Source organism: Molossus molossus, unplaced genomic scaffold (assembly GCF_014108415.1).
Source record: "Molossus molossus isolate mMolMol1 unplaced genomic scaffold, mMolMol1.p scaffold_m16_p_17, whole genome shotgun sequence".
NCBI classification, from domain to species: domain Eukaryota; kingdom Metazoa; phylum Chordata; class Mammalia; order Chiroptera; family Molossidae; genus Molossus; species Molossus molossus.
In genome coordinates, this window is record NW_023425352.1 from 67,697,240 (window position 1) to 67,718,935 (window position 21,696).

Sequence of the window (21,696 nt, forward strand, 5' to 3'; positions counted from 1 at the left end):
TTCTCTCTCACATCAACGTTTCTCTCTCTCTCCCTTCCCCTTCCTCTCTAAGAAATTAATAAAAACATAAAATGCAATTAAAAATAAATAAAAATAAACATATGCAGTCCGACCAGAGTGGCTCAGTGGTTGAACATCGACCCATGCATCAAGGGTGGCTGTTTGGTTCCTGGACAGGACACATGCCCAGGTTGTGGGCCAATTCCCAGTGTGGGGCCTGCAAGAGGCAGTCAATCAATGTTCTTTCTCATCGATGTTTCTCTCTCTCTCTCCCTCTCACTTTCTCTCTCTCTAAAATCAATAAAGGAAAATTAACATATATACACTAGGTAATGAACACACAATTCAATATACAGATGGTATGTTGTAGAACTGCACCTGAACCTGTACAGTTTTGTTAACCAGTGTCACCCCAATAAATTCAATAAAAAGAAAAATTTTAAAAAGAATAGAAAAATAAACATATGTACCCTATACATATCACTGGAGAAATAGGACTGTGTGTTCCTTCCAAGTGAGGTGCTCCTTATTTCCTTATTATTTTATACTTCAAAGAGCTAGATAAGAAAACTACCATAAAGTCCTTGGGGTAGAAGGAAGGGAAGGAGTATTAGGGTCTTAAAGCTCTAGAACTGAACATATTCTGAATGATCTGACTTATAGAATTGCAACATTTGAAACTGAAAGTGATACTTGCAAGGCAGCCTGAGATGCTCAACCATTATTTTCAAAAGTGTAAATGAAAATACAAATATGATGTAAAATAAGACGGTTACAAATATAAATGACAATAAAAGGAATGAATCTTAGGTACCACTTCTAAACCTTGCCAAGAGATAGCAACTATATTCTTTCTTACAGGTCTAGGATTTTCTTCAATGTCCTCAATATCTTCCTCCTCCTTCTCAGAGTCAGCGAAAATGTCACAGCCATCATCCTCTTCTTCATCACTCATTTGTGCAGTGTGCTAAGAGTATAAAACACAGATTAGAACTATCAGATAAGGTCATCGAGCTGAAAAAGAGATACTGCTACTTAGCCTTTAGGAAAAATGGTAACAGTTTGTTAAATGCAGCAAAAGTTATGAAGCTAGAACAAATAATACATAAGATTTATTTTTAGCACGAGAACAGCAAAATAAAATATTAAAAATATCTATCACTAGAGAAATCATTAAACTAAATAAGTATCATCCTAACTTAATATTAACAGTTAAAAGAATAAAAAAGCTGCAACAATTGAAGAGACATCCAGGACATCAAGGGAATAAACTCAGAATGATAAACCCAGTATGATACTCTGCACCATCCTTGCCCCTATACCATTTCCATGGGCACAGATATACTTGCAAAAACAAAGAAAAACACTTGGATACATATACTCCCAGATCATAAAACCAGTTACCTATGGAGAGTGTGAGAGTATAAAGACTGGAGGGCTCAAACTGAGCTTTATCTGTTAAGTTCCAATTATAAAAGTAGCCATTACACCCTGGCCAGTTTGACTCAGCAGTTACAGAGTTGGTCCTTAGACCAAAGTCATGGGTTCGATTCCTAGTCAAAGGCAGATACCTCAGTTGCAGGTCTGATCCTGGGCCCCAGTTGGGGTCGTGCAGGAGGCAACTAATCAATGTGTCTCTTTCCTATCGATGTTTCTCTCTCTCTCTCTCTCTTCCCTTCCATCCCTCCCTCCCGCCCACTCTATCTAAAAAAATTCAATGGAAAAATATCCTCGGGTGAGGATTAAAAAAGATAATAATAATAAAAGCAGTCATTGGAATGTATAATTGTTTTAAAGACTGTTTAATGTTTAAATTAGTTCAAATCCATGATATATACTTTCTATTCTACATTTGCAAGCATTTGGTGAATAAAGGGCAGTAATCTAGATACTAAAAAAATAAATCAATAAACTATGCCAGGTACTATGCTAAAATCTTTAGAACTCTGAGGTTAGCTGTGGCACACAAAACCAGTCTATCTTTAACAACACAAAGAAATGGTTAAGCCAATGCTTTCAATCACTATATTGTATTGTTTAAAAAACTGTCTGAATTTACAGATCTTAATAGTATATTCCACAGACAAAAATTTGGACTACTAAAATTATAGAGACTAGCCACATTTGTGAATACAACTGAGAAAACAGAAATACCAACCAAAAAGTACTAAATCTTTCATTTGATAATTGAAAATTTTAATAACAAAATATTTCCCAACTAGGAAACAAATGCAAATTGAGACAATCTCTAGGTACCACTGTACATATATGATAGCAAAAATCATAATCCCAGTGCTGAGAAGACTAATCGCCCAGTGCTGTAGAAAAATCGTTATGCAGGGTCTATAATTTGGAATGTCCATCAGATAGTCAATAACAAGAGCCTTTAATATAACTCTACTCCAACTTCTACCTAAGGAAACAGTTCACATAACAAAGGATTTTTCTGTATGAAAATACTGACTACATTATCTCAAAAATAAAATCCTGAAAATAAACAATTTTCCATATACATTTAGAGACTATGATAGCATTATATATTAGTGTGCTTAAAAATACAGAAATTGCCCTGGCTGGTTTGGCTCAGCAGTTAGAGCGTCGGCCTGCGGTCCAGAGAGACCTGGGTTTGGTTCCCCCTAAGGGCACGTACCTTGGTTGCAGTTTGTCCCCGGCCCTGGTTCGTCGTGTGGGTGGCAACCACTCGGTGTGTCCCTTTCACATCGATGTTTCTCTCTCTCCCCCCTCCTACTCTATCTGAACAAAAAATGGAAAAATGTCCTCGGGTGAGGAAAAAAAAATACAGAAGTTTACTAAGCAAATTATAAAGGCTATTTAAAGTGACAAAGACAAGGAAACACCTATATTTAAACAGCAGAAAATAGCCCTGGCCAGTTTGGCTCTGCAGTTAGAGCGTCGGCCCGCAGACCGGTTTGGTTCCTGCTAAGGGCACATACCTCAGTTGCAGTTTGTCCCCAGCCCTGGTTGGGTTGTGTGGGTGGCAACCACTCGATGTGTCTCTCTCACATCGATGTTTCTGTCTCTTTCTCTCTCCATCTCTCCCTCCTGCTCTATCTGAACATAAATGCAAAAATGTCCTCGGGTGAGGATAAAAAAAAAAAAACCAGCAGAAAATAGGTTATGTATATGTTATGAAAAGAATACATCCTTGGTAGGATATAAAAAATAAGAGAATGATACCAAAACAATAAGATTAAAGATTCTTTTGAGTGTTCCTTAATGTTACTACTTTACTGTCTCAAATTTTAAAACATGGACAGGGATTCAGTTTAGGTAACTGGGCCTTCTTTTAGAGGCTCTGCTTCCCAATTTTGTTTCTTACTTCTTTTTTTCTAAGAAAAATTAAGATAAAACTATAAAGTAAAATTTAAAAATATATGTATGGAAGTAGTTAGCCTAAAAACATGAAAATGCTTGAAGGAAAACTAATTGTAAATATGAATAAATCCTTATCTTCAAACAAGTCATTCAAAAGTAATTTCAGTATCTACTTAGTACATATGCTATGCTTCATTTTAAAAGTAAAATCACTTTAATACATGAGCCTTACCTGGTTTTGATCATTGTCACTATGATTGGCAAAATCTTCTTCTGACTCCTTTAGAGGGAAAAGGCGTTGTCGTTAATAGAGGCTTTACTCAGAAGCACAGAAGTAAAATTTCGGGTCTAAGTCTTTGGGGCTTGTCAACACTCAGTCTCTGTGCTGATTACTGTACTGATTACTGTCACCTGAAGTATCAAAGTATAGATAAAGTGGATAACTGGCAATATCACCAAGGGCTGTTCCAGTGAACATATAATTTTTTATGGTTAAAACATCACTAACAATATGTTCATGTCTATCTGTACTATCACCTCTGACCACTGGATTTAAAGTGAGAGTAGCACATTTAATTAACTAAATTATCCCAAGTTGGTTTGAGTTACTTTAATTTTTATACTCCACTCTATATATTCCCTTCTAAATAGGATAACTACTTCATAGGGCCCAAGGAGGAAACGTCAGTATTTGCCACCAGCAATTAAATAAAGACTTGCATCGACGGCTAAAAGTGAAGGATTCAGCTAATGACCATCAGTTATAGCGAGGTCATTAAGAAAAGCTTATTTCCTACTGTTAGGTGTTATGTTTGGATGGCTAGCTAAAGGAGGGCAGGGGAAGAGGACAGGAGAAAAAGAGAGGAGAGGAGTATATGCATACAATACTGTCTCCTTTTGTCTCCACACTCAAATGTCTCTATCCTTTGCAATAGCAAATATTCTGTCTAAAGGAACAAAGCCAGATAAAACAGTGGTCAAGGTCCACAGACTCCGAGACACTAGAGCAGGGAGTCAGATTCTACTCTGGATATGCAGATACTACCGGCAACAACAAAGCTATTTAATAAGTGGATGCTTTAAGCATTCCTCTGGTGTAGGTTTTATAATAAATTTCAAATGTGTACATTTTTCCTAGAATTATTCAAAGATAGAACTTATTCAAAGACTGCATCTCAGGAAGAGATCCCACCAATATATCTAAGCTGCTCTCCTCAAATACTTTGGTAAAAAGATGATTTGGCAGGGAGTTGGAAGGAAGGGAAACAGTAAAAGGGATTGAAGCAGTTTTCCTTGTTTTTGTTCACAAGACAAGAAAATCCAATCCCAAGGAAAAAACTTCAGAATATGGCTTCTATCACTGTTGAAAGATTTATGAAAACAGACTGCTAATTCACAAACATGCTACTTACTTAGTCTACAAAACACAGCCTAAGCTTCCTGACAGCCACGACCTGGACATTAGACTGAACAGTGCTCACCTCTTCTTCGTTCTCTTCCTCACTGCCCACAATGCTGCCACGGCCGCTGCCTGCCGAGCCCTCTGTTCAGAAGGAAGACAAGGGTGTCGCAGTATTTGTGAGAATACATGCTTAGTTTCTTCTTAAAACCACAAACCACCATACAGCAGCATCAAAGAACTTGTGATTAACTATACCATTAACTGGAATTAAAAGTATCTTCACTACAGTGAGAAATAAAATATATAGCCTCACAGAATCTCCCCATAAAATACTTATAAATTACAAAAAATTATTAATTACAAAGGAAAAAACTGGCCTGTATTCTTCAAGGATGTCATGGTTGTGAAAAGCAAAGAAAAGCTTTTTTTTGACAATTAAATGCAGTGAGTGACTCTGGGTTGGATCCTAGATCAGAGGAAAGAAGTGTCTATAAAGGACATCATGGGGACAACTGGCAAAATTTGACTGTCACTGAGGATTAGCTAATAGTATTCTATCCAGTAAATTTTCTGACTTTGATTATAGTATGGCTATATAAGAGAATGTACTTGTTCTTAGAAAATACACAAACATATTTAGAAGTGATAGCACATAACGTCTGCTTGCTGTCTCTTCAACAGGTTCAGAAAAAAAAAATATGTGTACATACAGAGAGAAAGACAAAACAAATGTGGTGAAATGTTGACAACTGGTAAAGCTGGGTGATACATGGGAGTTCTTGGTACCATTCTTACAACATTAATGTAAAGTTTGAAATTATTTTTAAAAAGGTATAAATGTTAAAGGAAAAAAAATCTGGTGCAAAGAGTACCTTCACTGGACAGCTCTCCAAGACCTACGTCTTCTTGCTCCATGAACAGCTTTGACCCAATTAAATAAGGTAAAGGACGATCGATGTACAGATCCTGTAAAAAATTAGAGAAAATAAGCCAGTAAAGTCATGGCCAGTGTGGCTCGGTGGTTAAAGCGTCAATCTGTGTACCAAAGGGTTGTGGGTTTGATTACTGGTCAGGGCACATACCCAGGTTACAGGTTCGATCCCTGGTCTGGGTGCACGTGTGAAGCAACCGATCAATGTTTCTGTCTCTCTCTCCTTTCCTCTCTCTCTTTAAAAAAAAAAATCAATAAAAACATATTTTAAAAAAAGAAAGCCATTAAATATTTAGGCTTAAAAGTAAAATTAAGTTTTTCATTTGATGTCTTGCTTCATCTGACTACCCCCAAAATTTACATAACAAAAGCAGAGACTAAGACACACAGCAGGATTGAAAGTACAAAAAAAAACTGATTTTTTTGTTTTAAAGTCAAATCCTAGGTAAAGATGGCAAAACAAGGATGAATCACACAGAAATGCCTTAAGTGCCTAGTAATATTAACAAGTGACAAACGCCTGCAGAACATTTACCAGCAGTAATCGAACAGGAAAAGGGGCACAAATTCATAGCAGCATGTTCAAAAGGAGGACCCAGAAATCAGAAATTCTGGCAAGCTTTCATGACTCCTACCCCTATCGCCCCCCCCCCCTAAAAAGCAGCACTAATAAGCAAAACCAACCAACCACTCTTGAGATTCCTCAATAAGAGTTCTAAATTTGGAGAGAAGCACACTGAGGAAATAACCCAAAAGATTTTCTATGACTATGAGAAGACAGGTGGTTATGTCCAGGTTTTATGGAGGAGATCTGGACAAACAGGTCACAAACAAGGCACAGAGGGAATCGAGGCCTCCTTAACACTGCATCAAACCAAGGCTGGAAGACAGCACATGAAGCATGGGCAAGATTAAAAAAAAAAAAAAAAAAGACAACTATGCAAATATGTATAGTCAACAGAATGAACATAAATCTAAAAGATCGATGTGAACCTATCTGGGCAAAAAAATAACTACAGGAAGAGAATAACAGCTCCCAAATTATTCACACTGTATAACTTAGAAAAGTGAAGTTGGCAAAATAAGATCAGATGATAAACATCAGAATGAAATAAAGGAGACAGTGTACATGATAATATATGCTGGAGGCTCATCCCTCACACACATTAAAAGTTTAAGGACATGAAAGCCCTCCACTGCTAGGACAACCTCCCATCTCCACTGCAGGAGGAAAAGCTGACTTGTCCCAAGAGGCATGAACCTTGGCCATGATATATCTTCCCTATGAACAAGGGAGAATAATTCTGATGCTTCACACAACAGAAAGTTTGGGGAGGATAATGTAAAGGTTAAAGATACAACAGCAACCAATTTGGCGCAAAGAAAAGTGGTAAGTGGGCTAACTGTTCGATGACATAGTCCTCCTGTAAGATGAAGTGGTGTGGGACTTGGAACTAAGAAGTGTGGCCCAGGGAATACATTTCCCAGACTCCACTGCTAACTTCTAAATCCCTAGAGTAAAAAAAGCAAGCCAGCAAGTGTAACAGTGCTGAAGGATCAGCCTGAACTTGGTATGACACTGTAGCTCAAACTGAGAGAGAAATGTGCAGCTAAATGAATGACAAGGAGAGTTTGCTTTTGTGGCATGTTTCAATTCATAAGGCACTTATGCTTGTCACAGGACTCTCAAAAGCAAAATAGCAACTTTTGGTGTTTACTTGAGTGATTCTAGTATTGCCCCAATTGTCTCCTTTGCCAATCTGAGAAAGTAATAGTAAACCAATAAATACCCATTACACTAATACTGTTCATGAAGGAACACAGGAGTTTTATTCATAATAGGCAAATCTGAAAACAACCCAAATGCCTTTCAACGCTTCTGCTGTCTCCCTCAGCACAACTACAGAATTCAGATTCCCAACAATCTCTTTCATGAGCCTTCTCATCCTTCAAAATGCAATTCAAGTCTCATCTGTACCCTACTTTCCCCAGCTCAGAAGTCAATTCTCTCAGAGCACTGATGATGGTAACTCTCTCCCACCGTCTGGTAATGCAGTGATGGCATCTTGAGAGTGGGAACCACACCCTGAAATCATACTCTGCTAGCTTGACATGCTGCCTTGTACCTAGTAAGTGCTCAACCAAAGCTCTATGTCAGTTTTCCTGACATAGTCAATACAAGGATGCTAAGTGACATGTTTGCTCGCTAGACACAACAGGTGTAACAATAAATATTTGAACTGCATGTCTTTACCTTTGGTTCGAGGATCAGTTCCACCCGCTCATTAGCATCATCTTCTTCAGAGTCTGAGTTTCCTGCTTTTATATCTAGTTGCTCAAATGCACTGTCCAATACTTGTAAACCATAGTTCACAGCCTCCTGAACTTTAGGAATCAGATCTACTTCTTTCTGTTCCCGGGTCTTCTCCTACAATAAAACACTGTTCAGCATGGATTTCAATACATTGATACCATCATAATAAAATACTGCAAATGTTCTCTAAAGCCTAAATTCATGCTCCCCACACACAAAAAAATCTTCATTGAAAATGCTAACAAATGTCAGATTCTGATGAATGCCTTGATGTAGACTTTGGAGTAAGACTTTGGGGTAAGTTTTAAATCTCAAGTCTGTCATTTTCAGAACAGGGATCAAAGTACCTAAGGTCCTAGAGCTCCAGATTCATCGTCTATGAAGACAAAAGCAATATAGTGTGATGTTTCAGCAAGATAACTCAGGTGAAGGTACACTAACAATGAATGGCATGTCACAAGCCTTCAAATGGCACTTCATTTCCCTGCTACGGGAGGGGTGGAGGGTCTAGACTTTTAGCTTCACCATGACTGTATCCCACTAATGGCCCTTTTAGACAATTTTAGGAGTAAAGAACTAGAAGAAAATAGTCCAGCCAGAAGTATCATTTTTCAATTAAAATTAAAAAATAACAATAACTGGACAATTACAGTTACTTTATGAATTTGTTTCTAACCACAAGAGGGTTGGTTTCATCTCTAATCTGCCTTGTTCATCACCCTGGAACAAGCTCCCCCACCAACCCCTGAAGCTGTATAAATCACCAGCCTGCTGGAAACAGTCCAGTCTCCATTTCCTGCAACAGCAGCTCTCAATGACAGTCCCTGCCTACACTCAACTATGTCATCAGTTGTAAAAAATATTGAAAAAAAATGTAGTGTCATCTCCCCCCTTCACAAATATTCTAGAAACTGATACATAATTATAGAAAGAACCAAACCATTCAGTATTGTTCTGAGGGCCAAAAGGGAAAACCCTATGAGAATCGCACACTTTGATCTCGAGTATGAAAGTGTTTCTAATTGGGATTTCTTGTTTTGGCTGCACCTTGCTTCCACTCTGGTGTGCTTGGTTCTAATTAAGTAGCTAACGCTGCACTATGGGTGTGAACACATGTTTGTGAAATAAACATATACAGTAGTGGCTTTTTAAAAATAGTTCACTGAATACCTTCACTTTAAAGTTGAACCCCGTCTTGGTGAAACTGGATACTATTGCACTTAAAGAGTTAACAAATCCTTTAGTACTATTAAAAACTTTATTTAGCCCTGGCTGGTTTGGCTCAGCAGTTGGAGCGTCAGCCTGCGGACCAGAGGGTCATGGGTTCCATTCCGGTCAGGGGCATGTACCTCAGTTGGGGTTCGTCCCTGGCCCTGGTTGGGGTCCTGCGGAAGGCAACCAATCAATGTGTCTCTCTCACATTGATGCCCCCCACACTCTATCTGAAGATAAAATGAAAAAATATCCTTGGGTAAGGATTAAAATAATAATAATTAAAACTTTATTTTTAAAAAGGCTGGGAATAGGGACAACTATAACTGGTTTCTAATATCCTGTTCTAGTCTAACAGTTTCATACGCTACAAGTAACAGTTACTGATAAAGTACCAACTTTTTCAAATGATTTATACTTTTTAAGTGAGTTAGAACTGATTCAAAGCGCCTCCTATTATAAACTTGGTCACATTCCACTGTGCTTTCCTGAGTGGGAGGAAAAGGGTACAACTCTGCCAGAGTGCTAGAGTCCAGAACCTTTTCTCTAGGCTTTGGCAGTGACGTGAGAACCCAGGAAGAACACAGGAAGCCATGGGGGAGAAGGGCAAAGAAGGTAGAGTCTGCTGCCCCTCAACGTCTTAGCCCAATTTACGAAGCCCTTTAGCATCTACCTATCCCCACCTTGCCCTTCCTCTTTTCTGACCTCCAGTATTGTCCACTAACACAGTCCATAAAATACCAGGTACACCCCTCAACCTGGAACCTTGGCTTGTGGCATTCTTTCTTGTTGAAATGGTCTTAAAAATCTGGCCTTTCTTTTCTGTCAGTTAACATCTCATCCTTGAAACTTTTCTCTGCTATCTTATCCCTCTGAGTTCTTTTGCATCGAACATCTGAGTCAGTTAGCAGCCATGCAGCTGACATGCTACATCCTGTCACCCTAGCAAGACTGTAACCTCGTAAAGGCAGTTCTCCAAGTCACCAGGTCCCTGCAATCTCCCCGAGTCAATATATGTTCACTCCGCAGTCTGCATCCTCTGTACTAACACACCCTGTGGTACTCAGGAGCCCTCCAGTGTGTGGACTAATCCAGCATTCACCTTACTGCCATTTCTCACTGGTCGGAGTAAGAATCAAAGGAGTCACGAGAGGATAAATAAACAGTCTTCAAAGAACTCACAAACTACAGCCCAGCCTCTGGCCTGTTCCTATGTAGCCCTCAATGTAAAAATGGTTTTTATATTTTCAAAGGGGAAGGGAGACAAGGAAGAAGAAGATGAAGAAAAGAAAAAAAGACAAAGAAGAGACAGAGATCTGTGAGGCCTAACTGGCCCCGTACAGAAACTCTCTGCTGGAATGCTGGAACTTCACTGTGTATTTCTTAATACACGAAATGTCAGACGTAAGACTTCAATTGTGCAGCGGACAGGAGCAGTCTTCCCCATTCCCCTAATATCCCTCATGCACCAGCCACATTCTAGACCTCCATCACCTTCCGTCTCTAAGTCAGGAACTCATGGAAGAGTGATTAAATGCAAGTACCTGTTCCGCTTTTTCTGCCTCAGCCTTGAGAACTGGCTCTTCCACTTCTTCATCATACACACGCTAAATATGGAAGGAAATTCATTTTTAAATGGTTAGACCATCATTTGAAATAAATCACAGTGAAAAAATTCAATATAGAATAAAAAAGGATAAATTCAACATACAATAAAGACAGGAAAAAATGACATTTAACAAATGGGTGAAGTCACTAGTCAGAGACAAAAAGCAAAGATCAACTAAATAAAAAATAAATAAAAAGATACAATTGACTAGCAGACATGAAAACAAGTTCAATGTCATTGTTGGCCAGAGTCACAAAAACAGTAAGATAAGTTTTCACACCTTTTTGTTTAACCTAATACTGAGCACTGACAGGACAATGATACTGGCAATTCAATGTGGGGCTACTAAGAATGTCAACTGGTAGACCTTCACTATGAGGTAATGAGCTTTAACATTTTGAGCAATAGAATGGCAAAGGTTAAAGTTATTTTCATTCTGTTCCTTCAAATGGTTGGTAAATTTTATTATTCTATTTATATGAAAACAGACCACGCCACCCACCAATGATTTACCAGCAGGCCAGGTGTCTGAATGACCCGTGCACATGGATACACAGGCCCCTCTTTCCCAAAACAGAGCTATCACTCCAGCAACTCATTGTGATTTCCTTTAGTTTTTAAGTACTTATTGTTTTATAAATTCCCAAAATAAAATATGCTGTTACAAACAGTGGGGTGATGAAAATGTTCTGGAATTAGATACTGGTAATAGTTACAAAACTCTGTGAATGTAATAAAACCTATGACTTACTTTTTAAAAAGGTGAATTTTATGGAATGTGAACTGTATTTCAATTAAAATTTTAAAGTCAACATAAAAATACATAGAAGAGAGATATATTTAAAAATATTTCCTTCCCTACCTCCAACCTAACCCTTGGAATAACCAGTTGAAGTGTATGCTCCTGTTTCCTGTGGCTCCTACACAAATCTACACACACATTTACACATATTCAGAGTTCCTGCATCCTTCCTGCTTTTAAATAAAAATCCACTTATGCTATACGGTTCCCTGCCCCACTTTTTCACTTAATGTTCTCATAAGCTACTTTCTGGGTCAATCCTTACAAATTTGACTCATTTTCTTTTTTTTTTTTTTTCTTTTTTTTTATTATTATTATTTTTTTTATCCTCACCCGAGGATATTTTTCCATTTTTTGTACAGATAGAATGGGAAGGAGAGAGAGGAAGGGAGAGAGAGTGAGAAACATTGACGTGAAGGGACACATCGAGTGGCTGCCACCCGCACGACCAACCCTGGCCGGGGACAAACTGCAACCGAGGTACGTGCCCTTAGCGGGAACCGAACCCGGGTCTCTCCGGACCGCAGGCCGACGCTCTAACCGCTGAGCCAAACTGGCCAGGGTTTGACTCATTTTCTTAATATCTGCATAATGTTCTATGGTATGAACTTAACCATAACTAATTCGACAACTCCCTATTGGTGAACATTAAGATTTCCAGTTTTTGCTCATATGAACAAACTGCTGTAAATATATGCACACTTATATCTTAGGCCCTGTCCCTTTTATTTTTATAGGCTTTCCAAAACAGGAATGCCAAGTCCAAGGACAACACTATTTTTTTTATTTTAGTAGCTCCTTCCAGAGTACTATCCACAAATCTGTGATAACTCACACTGTCACCAACAATGTATTCAAGTGCCCATTTCCCAAACCTTTTCCAGCAGTGGATGTTATCCACATTTTTAAGACATCTGCCATTCTGATCAATGTTGTTTTTAAATGTCCGTATCTTCTAACCCAGGAATTCTACTTCTTGAAATTTAGTTCCATGAAAAATAATCACAAATGCAAACAATAAGATGCTTATGGCATCACGATTTACAGTGGAAAGTCACAAACACCAAATTTGTAATTCTAGGCAATGCCAATCAAAATGCTGATAGGATTTTCTATGGAATGTAAAAAGATAATTCTCAAATTCACATATGAGAGTAAAAAACCAAGGGTAAGTATGACAATTATAAACACAGAGAAGTCATGGGGACTTACCCTATTAGGACTTATTAGAAACCTATGGTATTTAAGATTGTGATACTGACAAACAGCAGATAAACATAAATAAAGACAGAGGTCAGAATTACATGTAAGCCTAATTTTATTTTCACATAAACACATATGCACACACATGCATTAATAGACATAAGTCAGTGAGGAAAATAACTACATGATAAAGGTCAACCACATGAGAAACAACAAAATGAGATCCCTACCTCATACTACACATATGCATTCATACACATTCACACACATATACTCTCCAGGTACAAAGGAACCCTCACCTAAAATGTGTAGAGTTAAGAAAAAAATGGGGAGTTGGTGCTTTTGAAGCAAACACGGCAAAATATTAAAATCTGTTAATGCAGGACGGTGCACAATATTAGCACCCGCAGTTATTATCTGTTCTTTTCTAGGCATAGATTACACTTCACTAAAATTTTTTATTTTGCAGGATTGTTTAATGAATTATGATCTAGTCATAGAATAGAATAAGAACAATAAAAATTAAGTTCACAAACACCCTACAGATGTGTTAAAATGCTTATAAAAGAATAAACATTAAGAAAAATGCAGGTCACACACACACACACACACACGGAGTAATCCAGAAAAGGTTAAAGTTAAAAAGAGAAAGAGTAGAAGGAAATATGCCAAAATGTTCCATGGTTGGTTAACTGGAGTGGCACAATTATAGTTGATTTTTGCAGCTAATTTTTGTACACTTTAATATTTTTTAATCTATGCCAATCTCTTTTACAATGAGTGTTCATTACTTTTATAACAAGAAAGGAAAGAAAACCTAACACCCAATGTCTGCATGGGAAATGGATTTGGACTGTATATGCTGAAGTGTTGAGCAGCTCCCCTCTAGCTGATAAGATTTCAGATGCTTCTTTTTCCATATCATTCTTCCTAATTGTTCTTGAAAGATCAGAAAATTGGAAAGTACTTTTCAAACACAGGAACAAAAAAGTAAGTAATTTTTTTAAGTTCCTTTTTTACAGAGGAAGGGAAAAGAAGAGAGAAACACTGATCAGTTGCCTCCCGTAGATGACCTGACCGGATGAACCTGTAACCTGGGTGTGTGCCCTGACCAGGAATCAAAGCTGCCACCTTCTGGTGTACGAGACAACTCTCCAACCTAGCCACAGCAGCCAGGGCAAGTAAGTAATTCTTAAAATTGAAGACTTTAAGACATGGAAGCCTCAGAATTTAAACAGTGAGAACATTTTCCCTAAAAGGTTGAGATTCACCCTGAAGTCTGAACAGCACCAACATCCTACTTTCTTCCTGCCTGTCATTAAAAACTGCCTCAGAAAATATCAACAGCCTGCAGCTGGAAAGCCAACATGACATCTCAGAAACCAACCAGCAAATACATAAAATCCAAGGAAAATGTTTAGAGTAACCAGGACTGTGCATCTCAAGTACTCGGTACACAGTAGATAATCAATGCTAACTTCCTTCACCCTTACTAGGCTGACCTCACAGGTTCATGTGTTTTTTTTATCATATTCAAATCAGGTAATCATACTCAGCATTGTATATTTATTTACCATTTTAAAATATTTTTTATTGGTTTGTAGAGAGAGAGAAAGTGAGAGAAAGAAATATCAACGAGAGAGAGAAGCATCAACATCGATCGGCTGCCTCCTGCAAGCCCCCCCTGCAGGGAATTGAGCCTGCAACCCAGGCATGTGCCCTGACTGGGAATCGAACCAGCAACCTCTTACCCAGGTCTACACCCAACCACTGAGCCATACCAGCTGGGCCATACTCAAAATTTAAAATATCTTGAGTATTTCTGCTCAAAGTATCTTTTCCTCATTTGGGGAGACATGGTAAGAGGTGAAGATAGGGAACTGGAGAAAAAGGGATCAGAGGCAGGGGATTTCTGAACAGATTATATAGCCCTGGTCCTTTCCATGTATGTGTTCTCTCATTCATTCATTCATTCATTCATTCAAATACTCAATGAGTCCCTATACATCAGGTTTGTGCTGGGCCCAAGGAATAAAACATTTAGCAAAAACACAGGCCTTGATTCAGTAGGGGAGTTGGCTGCATATCAATAAATGTAAAATTATAATCTTGGGAAATGCTACAAAAGAAGTTATTAACATCCTGGCTGGTTTGGCTCAGCGGTTAGAGCATCAGCCCGCACCAAAGGGTCTTGGGTTTGATTCCAGTCAAGGGCAAGAACCTAAGTAGCAAATCTGATCCCCAGCTCCAGTTGGGCTGATACAGTAGGCAACCAATCATGTCTCTCTCGCATCAATGTTTCTCTTTCTCTCCCTCCCTCCCTTCTACTCTATCTAAAAATTAACTAGGTCAATTAATGTTTTAGGACAAAATTCCTAAATTAACAGGTTAATAATTAAGAACTGTGTTCCCTTCTGTTAACATACTGAAGCAATTCATTATTAATTAGCATTTCTCCTCCTTCAGAATCCTCTCTGGAGCCTTTACTAAGGCACTAATTTCTCTTGCCCTACAAAGTCCTGACTGCTCTTCAGTTTCAGTAACTCCATAATGCAGTTGCAACCTTGTAGCTGCCTCTGAGGTTAATTACTAAAACCCAGAAACCTACCTGACTTAGAATATCTTTCTAATAAACCATGAAACCAAATGGTACCATCACTCAAGCCAGAATTATAATACATGAGTACCAATGTCGGGATTCAAAGAAAATACATAAAGAGCCAAATCACTGCCAAATATATTATCCACCTATAGATATTTTGAGAGTCTTAGCTGTACTCTCAATACATCATGCTCAGCATGAATGGAAAGAACATGTATCACACCCAACATAGGGGTCTGGGAAGCAGTTCAATTTGGCAGTGGCAATAGGCACATCCAGAGAGGAATTCTGGCTGCAGAATGAAACAAGAGAGACATAAAGGACTAAGGGGATAGACATATGGATGGAAAACAGAGAATCCAAGAAGTGAACAGTAATAAAGAACTATTCCAGCCCTGACCGGTTTGCCTCAGCAGTTAGAGCATCAGCCTGCGGTCCAGAGAGACCCAGGTTCGGTTCCCGCTAAGGGCACGTACCTCAGTTGCAGTTTGTCCCTGGCCCTGGTTGGGTCGTGTGGGTGGCAACCACTCCATGTGTCCCTTTCACGTCAATGTTTCTCTCTCTCTCTTCTTCTCTCTCCCTCCCACTCTATCTGAATAAAAAACAAAAAAATGTCCTCAGGTAAGGATAAAAAAAAAAAACCTATTCCAAAAAAAAAAAAAAAATCTTCAAAAACAAAAAAACTCACAAAAGCTAGATCATGGTACACTCAGAATCAAAGAAAACTTGGGCAATAAAGAAAAGCTAAAAACAAGAGAATTATTATTCAGAAAAAGAAGTACATGATGTCCCCTAACTCCAAAGTATCAATCTGATACCACTATAGTATAGGCACATAAGCTGCCTCCCAACTTCACTCCTTGCCCAGTCTAGGGCTGCGACACTGACTGCAGAGAAGAGCTGAGTGTCTGATCCAGCAGAATGAGATCAACAAGGATACATATTTAAAAGGGCACCATACTCAGCTTGGTAAAAAACTGATGGGGCTGCATATGCCAGTCAAGTAGAGATGAGAGTGCTGTACACTCTCTCTTCCAGTGAGAAAGATGCTCAGAAACAAACATGGACATTCGGTGTAGCCAACCAGAATATGACCACAGAGTTTACTAGAGTACTTGTTGTATTTTAAACTTATTGGAAAAGAGATCTCTAGGACCTTTATTAAGATCTTAATTTACACATAGCTCCCTCTAAAAGGTTAGTCATGGCATTTCAACCTGAACTACTAAAAAATGCACAAACATACTGCATAAGATACCTGTATCTGGTCATTTCATAAGAATCCAGAATCTTGAGCTTTCTTTAATCTTGCAATTTTCAAAATCCTTTCTATTACTTTACATCCAACAATCCTAGGAAATAGCCTATTTTATTAAACCTCTTTTCACAGATTAATTAATGCTGATACACAGGAAGTTGGCCACCACATGAGAAATATAGAACAGTTTAACTAAACCTCCTCTCGACTCTCATCTCTTAATAGTCTCACCCTCAGTCATTGGGTTCCAGCCACACTTGCTTCCTTCCTATTCCAGAATTACACTATTAAGGAAGATTGTGATTTTTTTTAAGGAGAGGCTCTATCTAATTTATCTATGTATTCCTAAGACCTAGCACTTAACAGGAACTCAATAAATATACAGACAAAATTGCATCTGGTGTTACAGCTCAGTAATCTGTTTAGATTTGATTCTGTATCATAGGTCCAACCATCATAACAAAATGTTAATTGAGACTATCCCAAGTAGACTGATACATGCCTTTAATATAATTTATCAGAACATAATGGAACATTATTAACTATAGCCACATGTTGGTGGCCCAGAGATCAGACCAAGTGCATGACTCTCTTTAAAGAATATGCCATAATCAAGGCTTGCTTGTTTGAGTGCCACGCAATTCTGCACAACTGCTAACTACTCTCATAATTAAAAAGGGATGGAAAAACTAGAGGAAATTTTATCACTAGATTTTTTAAAGGCTTTTAAAAAAACTTTAATTTTTTTTGAAAAGGCATTAATCCTAAAGAAGCTTAAATTACCAAGAACCACCACTTCCATAAAAATTCAGGAGAGAGCCCTGGCCAGTTTGGCTCAGCTGTTGGAGCAACGGCCCTCTGACCAAAGGGTCTCAGGTTCTATTCCTGGTCAAGGGCACATACCTGGGTTGCAGATTCAATCCCTTCCTCTAATCCAGGTCGTGTGGGAGGCTACCAATCAGTGTCTCTCTCTCACATCAATGTTTCTCCCCTCCCCTATCCCTCCCACTCTATCTAAAAATAAATGGAAAAATATCCGCAGGTGAGGATTAACAACAAAAAAGAAAAATTTGGAGGGAAACTAATAACAGATCACTTAGTATTACAATGACTCTTGTTCCTCCAAAAAGCATTATTTATAAATCTAATGTAACTAAGTAACTCACATTCTCGATGAACTGGGTATTAGACAGCATAAGGAAGTCATTGAAGACATTATGTAGGCGACAATCTGTGGCTTTAGTTTCCTGAATTAGTCCGTCCACTTGTTTCTTGATTTCATGGGTTCTAGAGAGAGTCTGCTGTGAAAATTCCTGTAGAAACTGCAGTAGCTTTTAAGAAAATAAACGTACAGAAGTATCAGTATTATATGCATCCACTTTTTGTCTCGAAACAAAATGGAACCTATTTCCCTCCATCTGCGTGTGTGCTGGAATGTACAAGGGAGGCTGGTTTTGTCAGGACTACGGCCAAGGGGCACTGAAAAACATTCAGAAAGCTCATCAAAACAGTGCCAAGTAGCCATGGGCACTTGCTGTTTCGTCTGAAGGAATTTTAAAGTCCTGTTTGGTTGTCATTCTACAGGGATCACAGACAAAGAATTAAATAACAAATCACTACTTTAAAAAAAAAAAAAAAAAAAAAACATTCGTAGGAGACTCTGGAATCACAGTTCTGAGCTTCTCGGGCCACCCGCCGGAAGAAGCCCCTCAAGATAACCAGTCCTAGCTAGTCGACCGCCCCCTAGCCCGGGCGCACCGAGTCGCCTCGCTGGGCCAGCGCGGGCCCGGCCAGGGCTCAGCTCTGCCCCTGCAGGAGAGGCCCGCGTCCGGGCCGCCGGCCGCCGGGAAGCACTGAGGGCTCAGGCCCGGCCCGCTCTCCCTGAGGCCCGGGCACTGCCAGGGTGGTTTCCGAGGGCGAGAAGGGACGTGTTACGTGCGTTATGACAGGTGACAGCGGGACGGACTCGGGGCAGGGAGCATCGGGGACCCGTCCTCCCGCCGCCGGCCGCGCCCCCGGCCCCCCTCCCGCCCGCCCCTTCGGCCCGGTCCCTGGGGCCCGCCTCTCACGCCCGCGTCGGCCGCCAGCGACCAGCTCTGGCAGCTCCTGCGGATCTCCTCCACCGACCAGGGCCGCTCCCACACGGGCTCGGACTCCGGCGCCCGCTCCTGCCCGGCGGTCGCCCGGCTCGTCTGCAGGGAAGGAGAAGAGAGGCTGAGCTTCGGCGACGCGCTGCCCCGGCCGGCCCGGCCCTGCCCCGGCCCTGCCCCGGCCCTGCCCCGGCCCTGCCCCGGCCCTGCCCCGACTCGCCCCGGCCCGCCGCCCTCACCATCCCGGCGGCGCACGTCGGCAGGATCGCGGAGCCCAGGACCGCAGCCCAGGCGCACAGATCCCCGGAAGCCGAGCCCCCAGCCGCGCGCGCTTGCACGTGACCACGCTTCACGTGACCGGGCCCCCACGTGACGCGCGGCGCTGCCGGAAGAAAGCACCGGGACCCAGGCTGGGGAGAAAATTAGAGCGCTCGCAGCTGGGCGGGGCCGGGCGGGGCCGGGAGGGTGCGGACGCCAGGGGGCGCTGAAGGGCAGGGCTCGGCGGCCTGCTCCCCAGAGGGAGGAGCTTGCGGGGAACTGCCCACCCGGCTTTGGGCGGGATGTGGGCAGAGGGAGAGCTCTTCGTGCTGCGCCTGCTCCTTGCGGGGTGGGCCTCAGGTGCTCAGTACATGGGGGTGCCTGACCTATGCGACCATCGCCATGCTTCTGATGCCATGCTAGTTCAGCTCCCTGCGCAGGACCTGCTGAAAATCCTTGACTCCCTGGGCATTGCACTCAGGTTGAAGTCCAACCTAATCGTATGACGGGCAGGAACCTTTTATAATCGAAGCCCTGCCTGCAACCCCATCTTCAACACTCCCACCTCCTGTAGTGCTCAGTGATCTGGCTGTTCTTTCTCACACTTAATTTGCAGCTCCCTCTGCTGAGTCCCTCCAGTGACACACCAACTTTTAAAAAGGAAGATCCCAATATCTTCCCGTTCCTGTGTGCTGGAAGGCCCGTAACTCAACCTCCTTGAGGTTTTGTTTGTTTGTTTAATAAAATTTATTTTCCTTTATTGATTTTAGAAAGAGAGGAAATGGGAAGGAGAGAGAGAAACATCCATGAGAGAGAATATTGACCCCCTGACCCCCCACTGGGAACCAGGCCCACAACCTGGGCATGTGCCCCGACTAGGAAGCAAACTAGCCACCTGTTGGTGCATGGGTCAACGCTCAACCACTGAGCCACACCAGCCTGGCAAAATAAAATTTTTTAGATAAAGTCACGGGAATATAATGTACAGCAAAGGGAATATTGTCAATAACATTTAATGACTATGTAAGGTGACAAATGGATACTAGGCTTATAGTGGTGATCACTTTGTAAGGTACATAAATGTCTCATCACTATATTGTATATCTGAAAGTAATGCAATATTGTTTGACAACTGTAATTGAAAAATAAATTTTGAAAAAACATAGATCTTACCATTTCTATGCCCTTTATTTGTCCAACTCTTGGGCTCTTTTTGTTGTTGCCTCTGTCACCTTGGTGAAGACCTGATTATCCCAAGTAAAGTTTAAGTGCCCCCTCAGTGATTTTCTATACATTTGTAAAAATATTAATCATGAAGTATTACATTATATTGTAACTTATTTAATCAGTCTCCCCTTTAATAATAATGGCTAACATTTATGGAGTGCTCAGTGTTTACGAAACACTTTCATACATACTAATTAATTCAATTCTCTCAGTGGCTTCATCAGGTAGGAACTATTTTCCCTGTGTTATAGTTACTGAGAAAACTGAGGCATGGGGAGGTTCACTTACTTACTCAGGACTAGAAAACCAGTAAAGAATCAGAGTCAGGAACCCACACAATTGGCCACTATTATACACTGTAGCTGGTCTTATACTGTGCTATACATAATTGATTGCTCTGTCTATTAGTAGGTGAAATGTTATGTCTTTTAGTATAGAGTTCAGTGATGCAGAGCATTCCCAGGGACTGCATCAGTATGTAGTCATCTGTGCTTTAGCTCAGTTCAAAAATTCAGTTTCACATGGAGGTGTGTTAGATCAGCTTCTAAGAGCACCCACCTGACCCGTCCCGCAAGTCGAGCAACGGGAACTCTAGAGGGGGAGTGAGGATGAGGAGGGACAAGAGACACGAGAAATGGAGACAAGACAGGGTTCTGATCAAGTCTCCTTTATTCAGGGGTAATTCATACAATATATAGGGCAAGAAGCACCTGTTGCCAAGCACCAGGCTTGCCCGAAGCAATTCTAGGAAATAGTACAAAGGAACAAAAGGTCAGCAAAGACTGGCTTCTTGAGTAAATGGTTACTTAAAGAAATGCAAAATGCAGAGATAAAGAAATGCAGAATGCAGAGATATCCTGCCTTGGGGCAGGTGATGGCAGAGCAGATTATAACAAAATTGACGCCATGCAAAAAGTCTCCCACACCCACCCCAGATCCATTTTAGATTGCTCTTTCGAAAATATTAACTCCACATTGATTTTTTTTTTTTTTACATTTCCTCCTTTCTGCTGAATTATTTTTCTTGTTTTAGAAAGCATCAAGGATTAATCATTAGGAGGCATCACTGGTCCACCATTTATAAAGCAGCACATCCTGCCCTGGCCAGTTTGGCTCCATGGTTAGAGCATCAGCCCGTAGACCAAAGAGTCGCAGGTTTGATTTCCAGCTAGGGCACGCAACTGGGTTGCAGTTCATCCCAGCCCTGTCGGGGTCATGTAGGTGGCAACCAATCGATGTGTCTCTCTCACATTGATGTTTCTTTCTCTCATATTGATATTTCTCTCTCTCTCTCTCTCTTCCTCCCACACTCCCTCCCACTCTATCTGAAGTTAAATGGAAAAATATCCTCGGGTGAGGATTTTTTAAAAAAGCAACACATCCATCATCACCAGGAAGGCTCACTCCTGGAATGTCACGTGCCAGGTAGGAGAGAAAGCATCTCCTGAGCAC

The 21,696-nt window shown here is 40.6% G+C and overlaps 1 protein-coding gene across 4 annotated transcripts in view; it reads right to left on the reverse strand.

Annotated features, from left to right (window-relative positions):
- Positions 1-18,861, reverse strand: part of LOC118632045 (WASH complex subunit 2-like) — a 73,134-nt gene extending 54,273 nt beyond the window's left edge. For all 4 annotated transcript variants that reach the window (XM_036264678.1, XM_036264679.1, XM_036264680.1 and 1 more), the window contains exons 1-8: positions 18,739-18,861; positions 17,836-18,000; positions 10,740-10,802; positions 7,924-8,097; positions 5,611-5,704; positions 4,818-4,879; positions 3,569-3,616; positions 860-967 (exon numbers count right to left, since the gene is read on the reverse strand). In XM_036264678.1, coding sequence (XP_036120571.1) covers positions 860-967; positions 3,569-3,616; positions 4,818-4,879; positions 5,611-5,704; positions 7,924-8,097; positions 10,740-10,802; positions 17,836-17,865 — 579 coding nt within the window. In that variant the 5' untranslated portion in view covers positions 17,866-18,000; positions 18,739-18,861. The remainder of the gene's footprint in view (positions 1-859; positions 968-3,568; positions 3,617-4,817; positions 4,880-5,610; positions 5,705-7,923; positions 8,098-10,739; positions 10,803-17,835; positions 18,001-18,738) is intronic.
- Between the last annotated feature and the right edge of the window lie 2,835 nt (positions 18,862-21,696).